This window comes from Macaca fascicularis, chromosome 9, assembly GCF_037993035.2.
Source record: "Macaca fascicularis isolate 582-1 chromosome 9, T2T-MFA8v1.1".
In the NCBI taxonomy this organism is placed as follows: domain Eukaryota; kingdom Metazoa; phylum Chordata; class Mammalia; order Primates; family Cercopithecidae; genus Macaca; species Macaca fascicularis.
In genome coordinates this window covers 86,707,062-86,719,665 of record NC_088383.1, presented here as the reverse complement: position 1 = coordinate 86,719,665, position 12,604 = coordinate 86,707,062, and the positions used below count along the sequence as shown (strand labels likewise).

The following is a 12,604-nucleotide window of genomic DNA, read 5'->3' as shown; positions in this document are numbered from 1 at the left end:
ACGTACCTCTGGCTCAGCCAGGGAGTCACAGTGGCTACCCTTCCCCTGGTTTCGGCCCCAGCCCTGTCCAGGCCTGAATGCTGCACTCTCCTCGCAGTAAACCGTCCACCCTCCCACTCCAAGGCAAAGAGCTTCCAATGGAGGTGGGAGCATTAGCTTGGTACCCGCCCTTCCCTCTCGATCCTGGCCAGAAAACTCCACTTCCCGGATTCCCGGCCACTCTCTCCCGCCCCGTACCCGGGCGATCCAGCTAGTGCCGTCCAGATGCCAGCTTAGTACCCAGCCCAGCTGCGAACCCCCACACTCCGAGCCAGGCCCCAGTAAGATATCCCAGCTTCCGCTCTCTCCCCCGGACTGGGGTTCCCCAGATTCTGGACGCACCCCTCAAGCATGCTAGGGCTGAAAAAAGTCCTACCCCGCCCCCCAGCCACGCCGCCAGCCTCCAGCCCAGCCCCGGAGGGGCCTCTTCTCCAGAGGCCAAAAGGGACCATGAATGGTTGCCACAGTAGCCTTCCCCCGCACCGCGCAAGGGTCCTCAGCCCCGCGAGGAGGACAGACCCGCGTGGCCCCGAAAGGACACCTCCCTCTCCTCCCAGAGGCCAGCAGGTCCCCGCAGGGAGTGTGCTCTCAGAGGGTCCCCGGGAATCTGGGGAAGACTGGGGGTTGCCTGGATGCGGGTGCAGCCCCTCCCGGGCCGGGCGGAGGTTGGCGCTGCGGCGCGCCCCCGGGGGGCACTCACGATGGTCACGCTGGCTTTGCGCAGGTCGCGGTTCTCCTCCTGCAGTGCCTTGCACTTCAGTTTGTAGGTCTCCAGCTCTATCTTCAGCACCTTGTTCTCTTGCTGCAGCGAGGCCAGGCGGTTGGTGAGCTCCTCCAGGCGGAACGGCGAGATGACAATGCCCCCCGACTTCCCACCGCCGCCGCCTCCCCCGCCGCCACCGCCGCCGCCCGAGGTCGACGAGCAGGACGACTGCATGGCGGCCGAGCTGCTGCTGTTGCCCCCCGCCCCGTCCGTGTCGCTCTCGCTGGCGCTGTCCGCCATGGCCGCGGCGGGCTGGGGAAAGGAGGAGGAGCAGCAGGGAGGCGGCGGCGGCGAAGGCCGGGCTGCGAATGAGTGGGCGCCGGGCGAGCACAGGGGAGCGCCGAGCTGAGCGCCTGGCACCAGGGCGCAGACTCGGAGCGGCGGCGAGAGAAAGAGAGGGCGCTTCCCGCTGCCAAGGGACCTCCTCTGCCAGAGAACAGAGACCCCGCCCGGGCTTGGGCAGTATTGCACTGGGGCTTGCTCCAGCCGGGCCGGGCGCGCTCACTAGGCCGCCCAGCAGAGCTGGCTGAAAGCTCCGGGACCCGCCCGCCGCCGCCTGGTGACCACGGGCGGGCTGGGAACGCGCAGGCACTGCGGGTGCGGGAAAGCCAAGTACTGCCCCCGCACCACCAGCTCGCCAGCCACACGTGTTCCAAGGGAGGGCCTATGAGCCCCCTGGTCTAAGCCCGCGGCCGCCCAGCCTCTTCCGGGCTCGCGCCCGCCCCAAGAAAAAAGAAACCTGATGCCCCACCAGCCTCGCAGGTGCCGAGGACACGTGGAAAGGTCAGCCGGGCTCCGGCGCCCATCCTCTACCGTGTTGTGGCCCCATCTTCCGCCGACTGTGTGTGCGCGTGTCTCCCTCTATCTGTTTCACACATACACGCAGTTTTATATTATCAAAAGCAAGGTGTTTTTGACTGGGAAGGCTTGGATAAACCTAAGAGAACAAAGTTCCTCTACAAGAGGCCGAGGAGGATGAAACAACAGCAGCCACAAGTTAACCTTGTTAAGAAAGAATTTGCGGGAGAGACACACACCCCCTTTAATAACCTTATAAACCACACTGCGCTCAATTGTTTAAACAAGGTGCAACTGTTTTTTTTCTTTTTCTCTTTGCATTTTGCAAACATTTCCAGCACATGTCACGCAGTAGGATTAAGGCAGTAACATTTATCTAATGAAGAAAAAAAAAAGGAAAGCGAAACACTTTTAGCAGAAGGTTGAAACACCTCTTTAAGTGCCAATTTTCCAAAGTAACCGCGGACATAACATTATGCTATAGAAATAGTAATGATTGAGTGGGAGTACAACATCACCCTTCTTTGCTATCCTGTTGCTCACTCCTAGAAAACTTTAGCATGTAAAAATAAAACAGTAATTACTACAACGCGGTCTAATTCAGGGTTCTAGCTTTGCAGTTTAAGAAATTAAAAATCAAAAACTTTTATTCCCCCTCCCTCTTCCCAAAGGCTTGCAGGCAATTGGCCCAGCAGGTGAGATGATTCTAAACACTTTGCCCTGTTGACACAAAACAGCTTTCACTTATGTATAAAAATTGGAAAGTGAAACTGACCAGACTAGTTTTATTACCCATGCTTAGTTAACATTAGAACAAACACATGGAAACAGAAAATAGAAAAAAAAGTGTAATTTTGTTTTCTGTTGCGTTGAACTTTCTGAAAGATTTCTAAAGCGTTAGGAAGAAGGAAGAATGATTCTTATTCCCACTCCCTCGTTATCTTTAAACTTAAATTTGATCTCATGATTAAACGGTGATTCAATGGCTCTTGGAAACTGGCACCTCAGAATAAACTCGAAAACACCAAGTGTTCCAAATGACATCATCTTTCACCAAGATGGCTGCTTTCAGCAAACAGCTTAAATGCCAACAGCAACTAAACCCCCATTTCTCCCAGGTAGTTTAGCTTAGTGCTAGAGGGCTTCTGAACTCTGTCACTGTTTGTGTAGCAGGAGGGGGGAAATGCTTGGCTTTGCTCTTGAGAAACATATAGGCAATCTAAATCATTCTGTTAAAAGTGATCCAGTTTAATTTGCACTGAAACTTAGTTCTCTCACTTTTTTGGGACCTAGTACATCAGACAATCAGCTAGTTAAGTTGGAAACGGATTCTGGAAAGCTCACTTGAGGAGTGAAATGGAAGAGTAAAGCTAGGAGGGAGCAGCACCACAGGGGGAAACAGATTTAACAACATTCTTTCCACTTTATTCAGCACTGTGATCGAATCTTAAGAGTGGGGCTGGCTGCCATACCTCACAAGTTTCTATTGTTCCCTATTCCATAGTATCTTAAAGCTTCCACTTTTGGAGCTTATTGCAACAGGAACATTCCTTCCAGGCAGAGCAGGGGGCAAATTAACTCTCTCTTAGCGTCACCACAAAACTAACCGCCTTGGAAAGGCGGACTCACACTGCTTCAAGTCAGCAGAGGGGTGGAGTTTGAAGCGCCTGGTTTTCTTAAAGGGCCCACGTCATGGTAAGCTTAAGAACGTAGTGGCCTTCAATAGGATTTGGAGGAAATTTGCATTTTGACATGGTACTTGTAGGTAGTAATCGTGTTTAGAAGACTTTAGGGAGAACCCATCTTCTAAAGCTTCCCTGCTGATACAGATGGGAATAAACTGGAGAATATTTTTTCTCCGTGGTTTTTATTGTTATCGCAAAGCAGAAGCGTGTCTAATTTTCTACGTCTTGTAAAAGTGATTTCCCTTATACACAGATCATTTATCACAACACTGGTTCCGTAATAGCATTACAATGGAAACACCAGTTACAAAACCAATAATATCATTATAAAACTCCTTCTCAGCTTTCTAGGGGAAATGAATCAGAAGAACAAATAGTAGTATGTGCTGCCTGGAGGAAAGAGGGACAGATTTAGGTAATCACCTCCTTTGGAGAAATAATGAAATTTAGCTTTGTCCTAAATTTAAGCTGCAAAAACACATGAACAAAGGAAAAGAATACCTTGTAGCCTAACTGCAAGGCACAACATCAAGATTTTTCTTTGTCTAATGCCATTTTTGCAAATGACTTACTCTATGGCCTTGGAACTTTAGTGTTTTCAACAATAAAATAAAATAATAATGGCATAAATCATAGAGCAATTTTGTTAATTTTTAATATCTATAAACAAATTGTTGTACATATCCCGTTACATTAATGTCAGATCTGAGTAATTTTATTCAAATTCTAAATGGATTTAGTTGTTGCAGGACTCACCATTACAGTTTTGAAAAGAATTAGGGTGAGCCGAGTATGAGCGGGATGTCACAGAGTGTCCGAATTTGGATAGAAATATAGAAGAATGTGTCCATGTAGCGCTATCATTTCTCCTTCTTTTTTTTTTTTTTTTTTTTTAAGAAACTAGGTTTCTCTGTGTTGACCAGTCTCATCTTGAATTCCTGGCCTTGCACTCCTGGCCTCAAGTGATCCTCCTGCCTTGGACTCTCAAAGTGTTGGGATGACAGGCCAGAGCCACTGTGCCCAGCCTAGGGCTATCATTTCTTGAAAAGTAGTTTATAGTTTATTTATTTAATTACACCTTTAATTTAGAAGCTTTGCCTAGGTCTAGCAAGGCATTTCTGAACACTGACATTTGAGACTGGGTAATTTTTTTGTTGTAGGGAGCTGTCCTGTGCATTGTCGGATGTTTAGCAGCATCCCTAGCCTCTACCTAGTAAATTCCAGTAGTATGCCAGCCAAAAATGTCTTCAGACATTGCCAAATATCCCCTGGGCCGCAAAATTGCCTCCAGTTTGAAACCACTGGGCTACTGGTATAAAAGACAGCCCCATTTTGGAGTGGTTACACATTGATTAGATACCACTGAGTCATCAAGAGAATTTGCTTCTCATTTCATCTTCTCAGTGTCAATTAGACAAGAGATCCTGGGCCCAAACAACCATATCCACACTTTATACTATTGCTCTCTTTAGCCACTCTATTTCTTTTTTTTTTTCTTTTTGGAAACTGAGTTTCGCTCTATCGCCCAGGCTGGAGTGCAGTGGCACAATCTCTGCTCACTGCAACCTCCGCCTCCTGGGTTCAAGCAATTCTCCTGCCTCAGCCTCCAGAGTAGTTGGGACTACAGGCGCCAGCCACCACACCTGGCTAGTTTTTTGTATTTTTAGTAGAGACCAGGTTTCACCATGTTAGCCAGGCTGGTCTTGAACTCCTGACCTCAGGTGGTCCATCCATTTCAGCCTCCCAAAGTGGGGGGATTACAGACATGAGCCACCGTGCCCGGCCCAGCCACTCTGTTTCTACAACATGCATTTTCAATATTTTACACTTGTTAACATTAAACTAGCCTTGCACATGCAACATCTCAACTCGGCAAGAGATCATGACTACAAAATTAATTACATATCTCATCCCTGTGCTCCTGTTTTTATTCACTTATTATTGGTTCACAGGAATCAAATACAGATGACAGTTTAAAGAAATAAGCCATCAGCTAAAGTAAATCATTTGAGAAGTAAGAATAGCAGACTGGGGGTAGTGGCTCACACCTGTAATCTCAGCACTTTGGGAGGCTAAGACAGGCAGATCACCTGAGGTCAGGAGTTTGAGACCAGCCTGGCCAACATGGGAAACCCCATCTCTACTAAAAATACAAAATAAGCCGGGTGTGGTGGTGCATGCCTGTAATCCCAGCTACTCAGGAGGCTGAGGCAGGACAATCGCTTGAACCCAGGAGGTAGAGGTTGCGGTGAGCTGAGATTGCGCCCCTGCACTCCAGCCTGGGCAACAAGAGTGAAACTCGATCTCAAAAAAACAAAACAAAACAAAATACATATGATTTATGGGTCTGGAGCTTTGGCAGTCAGTAATATCTAAAACTTTCCCTGACACAGAACATCTAGAATTGCTGACCAGGAAATGCTGCTTTAATCCTATTCAATACACAGCAGAGCTCAAAGAAAGTAAAGAGAAATCCCAGGCTCCAGTAGCAAAGAGGAAAATGAAACAACCCAAATGTCCACCTATAATATAAATCCTGTTGCATTTGTTCAATGGAATAATAACAGTAATGAGAATGAACAAACTGTGGCTACATGAAACAACATGAATGAGTCGTACAAACATAATTATAAGCAAAGGAAGCCAGACACAAAAGAGTATATGCCATATAATTGCATTTATATGCAGTTCAAAAATAAGCAAACTTCATCTATGGTGTTAGATGTCTGAATAATGATTCTTGTTGGAAGAAGGGAGTGATTGGAAGAATCCTATCAGGTTTCTAGTAATGTTCTTTTTCTTTAGCTGAGTTCTTGTCGCATAGGAATGTTCCCCCATGAAAAGATGTTGAGCTCTATACTTATGATTGGTGTACCTTTCTGTATATACATTATATGTCATTAAAATGTATGTATGAAAAAAGGGGAAGAGATAACCAAAAACCAAAGATGTAAACCTGGCAGCTAAAACTTGGGCAACAGGGTTGGGCACAGTGGCTCATGCCTGTAATCTCAGCACTTTGGGAGGCCGAGGCGGGTGGATCGCCTGAGATCAGGAGTTCAAGACCAACCTGACCAATATGGCGAAACCTCGTCTCTACTAAAAATACAAAAATTAGCCAGGTGTGGTAGCATGCACCTGTAGTTCTAGCTACTTGGGAGGCTGAGGCAGGAGAATTGCTTGAACCCAGGAGGCGAAAGCTGCAGTGAGCCAAGATCGTGCCACTCCATCTTAAAAAAAAAAAAAAGACACTTGGGTAACAGCATTGTGGGTTTTATTAAACATGGAGTTTTAGTTTAATGTCCATCAAGAGGAGAACTTGAGGCCTTGGAGACATACAAGAAAAGAAGATTTAACTAAGACATACGCGGAATGCTGGAACCATCAAAAAGCTACACCCACACCAAAAGGCTGAACTAGAGGGAAAAATCTCCATACCAACAAACAGGTAGAAAACAATGAAGCTTGTTTGCCTTAAACAGAATTCAGAGTTTTGTTTCTTTTTTAAAAAATGTCTCTTTAGAAAATTATAACCCAGACCTAAGCCTGATGAAGTTAGACAGTTCACATACATACTTCGTACTACCTACATGGTCCAGAATTTTCCAAGATGGCATCTTATTTTGAAGGTTGACCTGAAATGGAAACTCTGGGTGACAGAAATGTTCAATATCTTTTTTTTTTTTTTTTTGAGATGGAGTCTTGCTCTGTCATCAGGCTGGAGTACAGTGGCGTAATCTCAGCTCACTGCCACCTCCGCCTCCTGGGTCAAGCAATTCTCCTGCCTCAGCCTCCTGAGTAGCTGGGACTACAGGTGTGCACCACCACATCCAGCTAATTTTTGTACTTTTAGTAGAGACGGGGTTTCACCATGTTGGCCAGGATGGTCTTGATCTCTTGACCTTATGATCCGCCCACCTCGGTCTCTGAAAGTGCTGGGATTACGGGTGTGAGCCACTGCACCTGGCCAGAAATTTTCAGTATCTTGACTGTGGGGATGGTTACACAAATGTACATATTTATTAAATCTCCTCATACATAAAGAGTGAATTGCATTCTATGTAAAATATCACTGAAAAAATAAACAGACTTTAAAATATTTGGTGCTGGAATGGTACTATACTTGGTACACCTAGCAGAGGCAAACACAGATTCACTAAGGAAGGACATAGTTTCAAAACGAAATGGGATTACAATGGAAAATTGTAAAACACACAGAAATAATCTGTTTTTGAACAAAAATTAGCAAATAGTAAATAGTAGAATTATGTCCCACAACTTCAATCAATACAAGTGTTGGATAGACCTGGATTGGGAAAATTAAATACGTTTAAAATAATTAGAGCTATAAAAGAAGGAGTAGAAAATATAGAAAAGAAAACACAGTCGAAATTAAAAACAAAACAGTCAGATTACAAACAAACCAAATAGAACACCTAGAAGTTAAAAATATATTAAAACCCACTTTGAAGCTATTTGAAAAAGCTAGCTTTATTTTGTTTCCTGCAGCAAAAAAGAAAACACACCAGAGGAATTGTGCAATGGGGATTTGCAGTTGAACTGGCTATTTGTAAGCAGGAGTTAGCCAGGTGCTGCGGCTCATGCCTGTAATTCCAGCACTTTGGGAGGCTGAGGCAGGCAGATCACGAAGCCAGGAGTTTCAGACCAGCCTGATAAACATGGTGAAACCCGTCTCTACTAAAAATACAAAAATTAGCCAGGCATGGTGGTGGCCCCTGTAATCACAGCTACTCAGGAGGCTGAGGCAGGAGAATTGCTTGAACCTTGGAGGCAGAGGTTGCAGTGAGCTGAGTTCGTGCCATTGCACTCCAGCCTGGGTGACAAGAGCGAAACTCCATCTAAAAATAAAAATAAAAAAAAAAGCAGGGGTCAGTTCTGGATCAGATGCTGTCAAGAAATGGAGGAAATTTGGTGATTTAATAACTTGATAAGTATCAGGAGTATTAAAGGAGGGCCAGAGGTATCACTGGCAAAAGAGCAGTAGTCACTTATATTAGTCAAAAGTGAGAAACTTAGTCATTTTTGTAGTTGCAAAGTGTCTTTTCTGTTTTGCTCTAACCATTGACATGAAGTATCTTTATATAGACATTTTCTATTCTGTTAGCATTGTTTTATTTGAGTTAGGAATATCATGATCTAGCTAGCAGCTGCTAGTTAGGCAGTTTTTAATTTTATCACATGATTAAAATGTTAACCCCTTGAGGGGTAAATTAATCAGCAAATTAGCTGAAGAGAGAATTAGCAAAATTGAAGTTAGATCTGAGGAAATTAGAATGTAGCACACAGACTTACAGAGATGGAAAATTAAGAGCAGATGAGAGACTCAGAGGATAAAGCAACAAGGTCCAACATGCATATAATAGGCATTCAGGAATAAGAGAACAAAGAGAAAGAAAGGAGCGGCAATATTTAAGGTGATAACATCTGAGAACTTTCCAGAATTGATAGAAGATGTGAATGTTCATGTTCAAGAGGTACAATGAGAATGCAATAGAACAAATACAAATAAAACTGCATTGACAATATTTAAGCATATACTGGTAAAATCTGTACACCAAACCCCCACAACACACAATTTACCTATTTAGCAAACCTGCTCATGTACCCCCGAAACCAAAATAAAAGTTAAAAATATTTGCTGGCTGGGCATGGTGGCTCATTCCTGTAATTCCAGAATTCTGGGAGGCCAAGGTGGGCAGATCACTTGAGGTCAGGAGTTCCAGACCAGCCTGGCCAGCCTTGTCTCTGCTAAAAATTCAAAAATTAGCTGGGTGTGGTGGCAGGTGCCTGTAATCTCAGCTACTCAGGAGGCTGAGGCAGGAGAATTGCTTGAACCCAGGAGGTGGAGATTTCAGTGAGCCAAGATTGCACCACTGCTCTCCAGACTCAATGACAGAGAGAGATCCCATCTCAAAAAACAACAAAAAAAGAAAGTTTATAGAAATTACTAAAATTTATCAGGAAGCACAAACTGTAATTAAACCTATTAAAACCTACCTATTAAAACACAGAAATGATTAAACTGGAAAAAAAATATTCAGTCATGTGTTTTACAAGACTTAAAAGACACTAAAACCAAAACCTTGGAAAATTTGAAAGTAAAAGAATGAAAAATATATATTATGCAAATACCTACCAAAAAAACCCTAGAGAAGCCCTAATAAAATAAGTTCCTCAAAGAAATTTAAAAAAAAAAACACCACTGTGATATAAGAAAGGGTAGACATTTAATAATTTAAAAAATAACCAGGGAAAATATAACAATTCTAAGTTTTTAAACACCTGTTAATATAGCCTCAAATATATAATATATAAATATATAAAATTAACAGTATTATACGAATAAGTTGACAAATCCACAATTATTGTAGGTGATCATAGCAGTTTTCCGTTGAAAAATCAAAGAAAAATTTAAAAGCATGTGGATGATTTGCACACTATTAACAAGCTTGATCTAATATACATATATAGAATTGCACCCAACACTTATAGATAAAGCATTTTATTCAGGCACACAATATACCAAAACTGACAATGAACTTGGGCCACAAAGGAGGTCCCAGCAGAGAATCCCTCATATGTATTAGGCATGTACCCTGTGCCAAACTAAATGCTTTAGCGCTTTATATATATAATATGGAACAATACAACATTATATATAAAATTTAATCCTCACAACAACCCTACTTGGGTGGGCACTATTGTTATCCCCATTTTAAAGACGAGAAAACTCAAGCTAGAAGAAATTAAGAAAATTGCTGACGTTTATCAACCGATAAATTGGAAGATGGGGTTCAACTAGCACAATCTACAGATGTGCACCTTTTAGAAAAAAATTTTAAAGATACACACAAGCACATAGTCTCAACACCCTGAATTAACAAGTTTAACCATTTAGTTGTATTTCCTAGAATCTTTTCCTTCTTTCTAAAAGATATACCACATTTGACCAAGAAGCAGCTTTTCTGCTCCTTCTGGGATCGCCGTCTGGTTTGGCCCACCTACCTCCACTCCTGCCTCCACCATGTCCATCAGGGTGACCCAGAAGTCCTACAAGATGTCCACCTCTGACCCTCGGGCCTTCAGCAGCCGGTCCTACACGAGTGGGCCCGGTGCCCCGCATCAGCTCCTTGAGCTTCTCCGGAGTGGACAGTAGCAGCTTTCTCGATGGCCGGGGCAGCAGCTATGGTGGGGCCAGCGTCATGAGAGGCATCATCACCACAGTCGCAGTCAACCAGAGCCTGCTGAGCCCCCTTGTCCTGGAGGTGGACCCCAACATCCAGGTGGTGAGCACCCAGGAGAAGGAGCAGATCAAGACCCTCAATAACAGGTTTGCCTCTTTCATAGACAAGGTACGGTTCCTGGAGTAGCAGAACAAGATGTTGGAGACCAAGTGGAGCCTCCTGCTGCAGCAGAAGACCGCTGGGAGCAACATGCCCAACATGTTCGAGGGCTACTTCAACAACCTTAGGCGCAGCTGGAGACTCTAGGCCAGGAGAAGCTGAAGTTGGAGGGGGAGCTTGGCAACATGCAAGGGCTGGTGGAGGACTTTAAGAACAAATATGAAGATGAGATCAATAAGCGTACAGAGATGGAAAGTGAATTTGTCCTCATCAGGAAGGATGTGGATGAAGCTAACATGAACAAGATAGATCTGGAGTCTCACCGACTGATGAGATCAACTTCCTAGGGCAGCTGTATGAAGAGGAGATCCAGGAGCTGCAGTCCCAGATCTTGGACACATCTGTAGTGCTGTCCATGGACAACAGCCGCTCCCTGGACATGGACAGCATCATCGCTGAGGTCAAGGCACAGTACGAGGAGCTCGCCAACTGCAGCGGAGCTGAGGCTGAGAGCATGTATCAGATCAAATATGAGGAGCTGCAATGTTGGCTGGGAAGCAGGGGGATGACCTGCGGCTCACAGAGACTGAGATCTCTGAGATGAACCGGAACATCAGCGGGCTCCAGGCTGAGATTGAGGGCATCAAAGGCCAGGGGGCTTCCCTGGAGGATGCCATGGCAGATGCTGAGCAGCATGGAGAGCTGGTCATCAAGGATGCCAACGCCAAGCTGTCCGAGCTGGAGGCCGCCCTGCAGCGAGCCAAGCAAGATACGGCATGGCAGCTGCGTGAGTACCAGGAGCTGATGAACAACAAGCTGGCCCTGGACATCGAGATCGCCACCTGCAGTAAGCTGCTGGAGGGCGAGGAGAGCCGGCTAGAGTCTGGGATGCAGAACATGAATATTCATAGGAAGACCACCAGCAGCTTTGCAGGTGGTCTGAGCTCGGCCTATGGGGGCTTCACAATCCCCGGCCTCAGCTACTGCCTGGGCTCCAGCTTTGGCCCTGGCGCGGGCTCTAGCTCCTTCAGCCGTGGTTGTGAAGAAGATCGAGACCCGCGATGGGAAGCTGGTGTCCGAGTCCTCTGACGTTCTGTCCTAGTGACAGCTGCGGCAGCCCCTCTCAGCTTACCCTTTCTGCGCTGCCCCAGAGCCTGGGAGGGAGGCCACTGTGCAGGGGAGCACAGGGAACCGGAGACCCACCTGAGGCTCAGCCCTAGCCCTCAGCCCACCCGCGGGGGAGTTTACTGCCTGGGGACCCCGCTTGCCCATGCCTCCAGCTACAAAATAATTCAATTGCTTATTTTTATTTTTATTTTTTGGTCCAAAATAAAACCTCAGCTAGTTCTGCCAACTGTTTAAAAAAAAAAAAAAAAAAAAAAAAAGATGTAGCACACTTACAGTCAAGTCCCCTTTGACAACCTCTCACAGTTTGACTCCCAATGCCTTTTCTCCATGGTGGGTATATATCCTTCAAGTTTACATTTTATATATTTTTAATAACCATTGCCACCATTAGAATTATACAATATTGCTTTGATGAGTATGGACATGTAAATGTGTACATATGTATGGTATAAATTTTAATAGTTATATGGAGAACATAGGGTGGGGCATTTTGAGTAGGAAAAAAATAGTTTATGACATAAACCAAAAACAGTGAGAAATTTAGTGAGGCTAGAACATAAGCTGTATGAGAGCAAGTGTCTAGAGACATAAATTGGGACCAGATTTAAAACACTTTTTTTTTAATACTACAGTAACAAGATTGGACTTTATCTTGTAGGAATAAGAACAGTTATTTTTTCTTTCTAAGGAAGAAAGTGGTGTATTCAGATACTTTTAAGTAAAATAGAGACGTCATAATGTCTTATCTCAAATAATGTTCCTGTACAACATAATACAATTATTATCCATAATACAATTAATAGTAGTTTCCTTAATATAATAAAATA

The 12,604-nt window shown here is 44.7% G+C and overlaps 1 protein-coding gene and 1 pseudogene across 1 annotated transcript in view; one reads left to right on the top strand and one right to left on the bottom strand.

The window, feature by feature from the left end:
- CCDC6 (coiled-coil domain containing 6) overlaps positions 1–1,112 on the bottom strand; it is a 120,806-nt gene extending 119,694 nt beyond the window's left edge. The window contains exon 1 of the mRNA XM_005565793.5: positions 740–1,112. Within this exon, the coding sequence (XP_005565850.2) occupies positions 740–1,042 (303 nt within the window). The 5' untranslated portion in view covers positions 1,043–1,112. The remainder of the gene's footprint in view (positions 1–739) is intronic.
- Positions 1,113–10,311: 9,199 nt separating this feature from the next.
- On the top strand, positions 10,312–11,751 carry LOC102125814 (keratin, type II cytoskeletal 8 pseudogene; annotated as a pseudogene).
- The last annotated feature ends 853 nt before the right edge of the window (positions 11,752–12,604 follow it).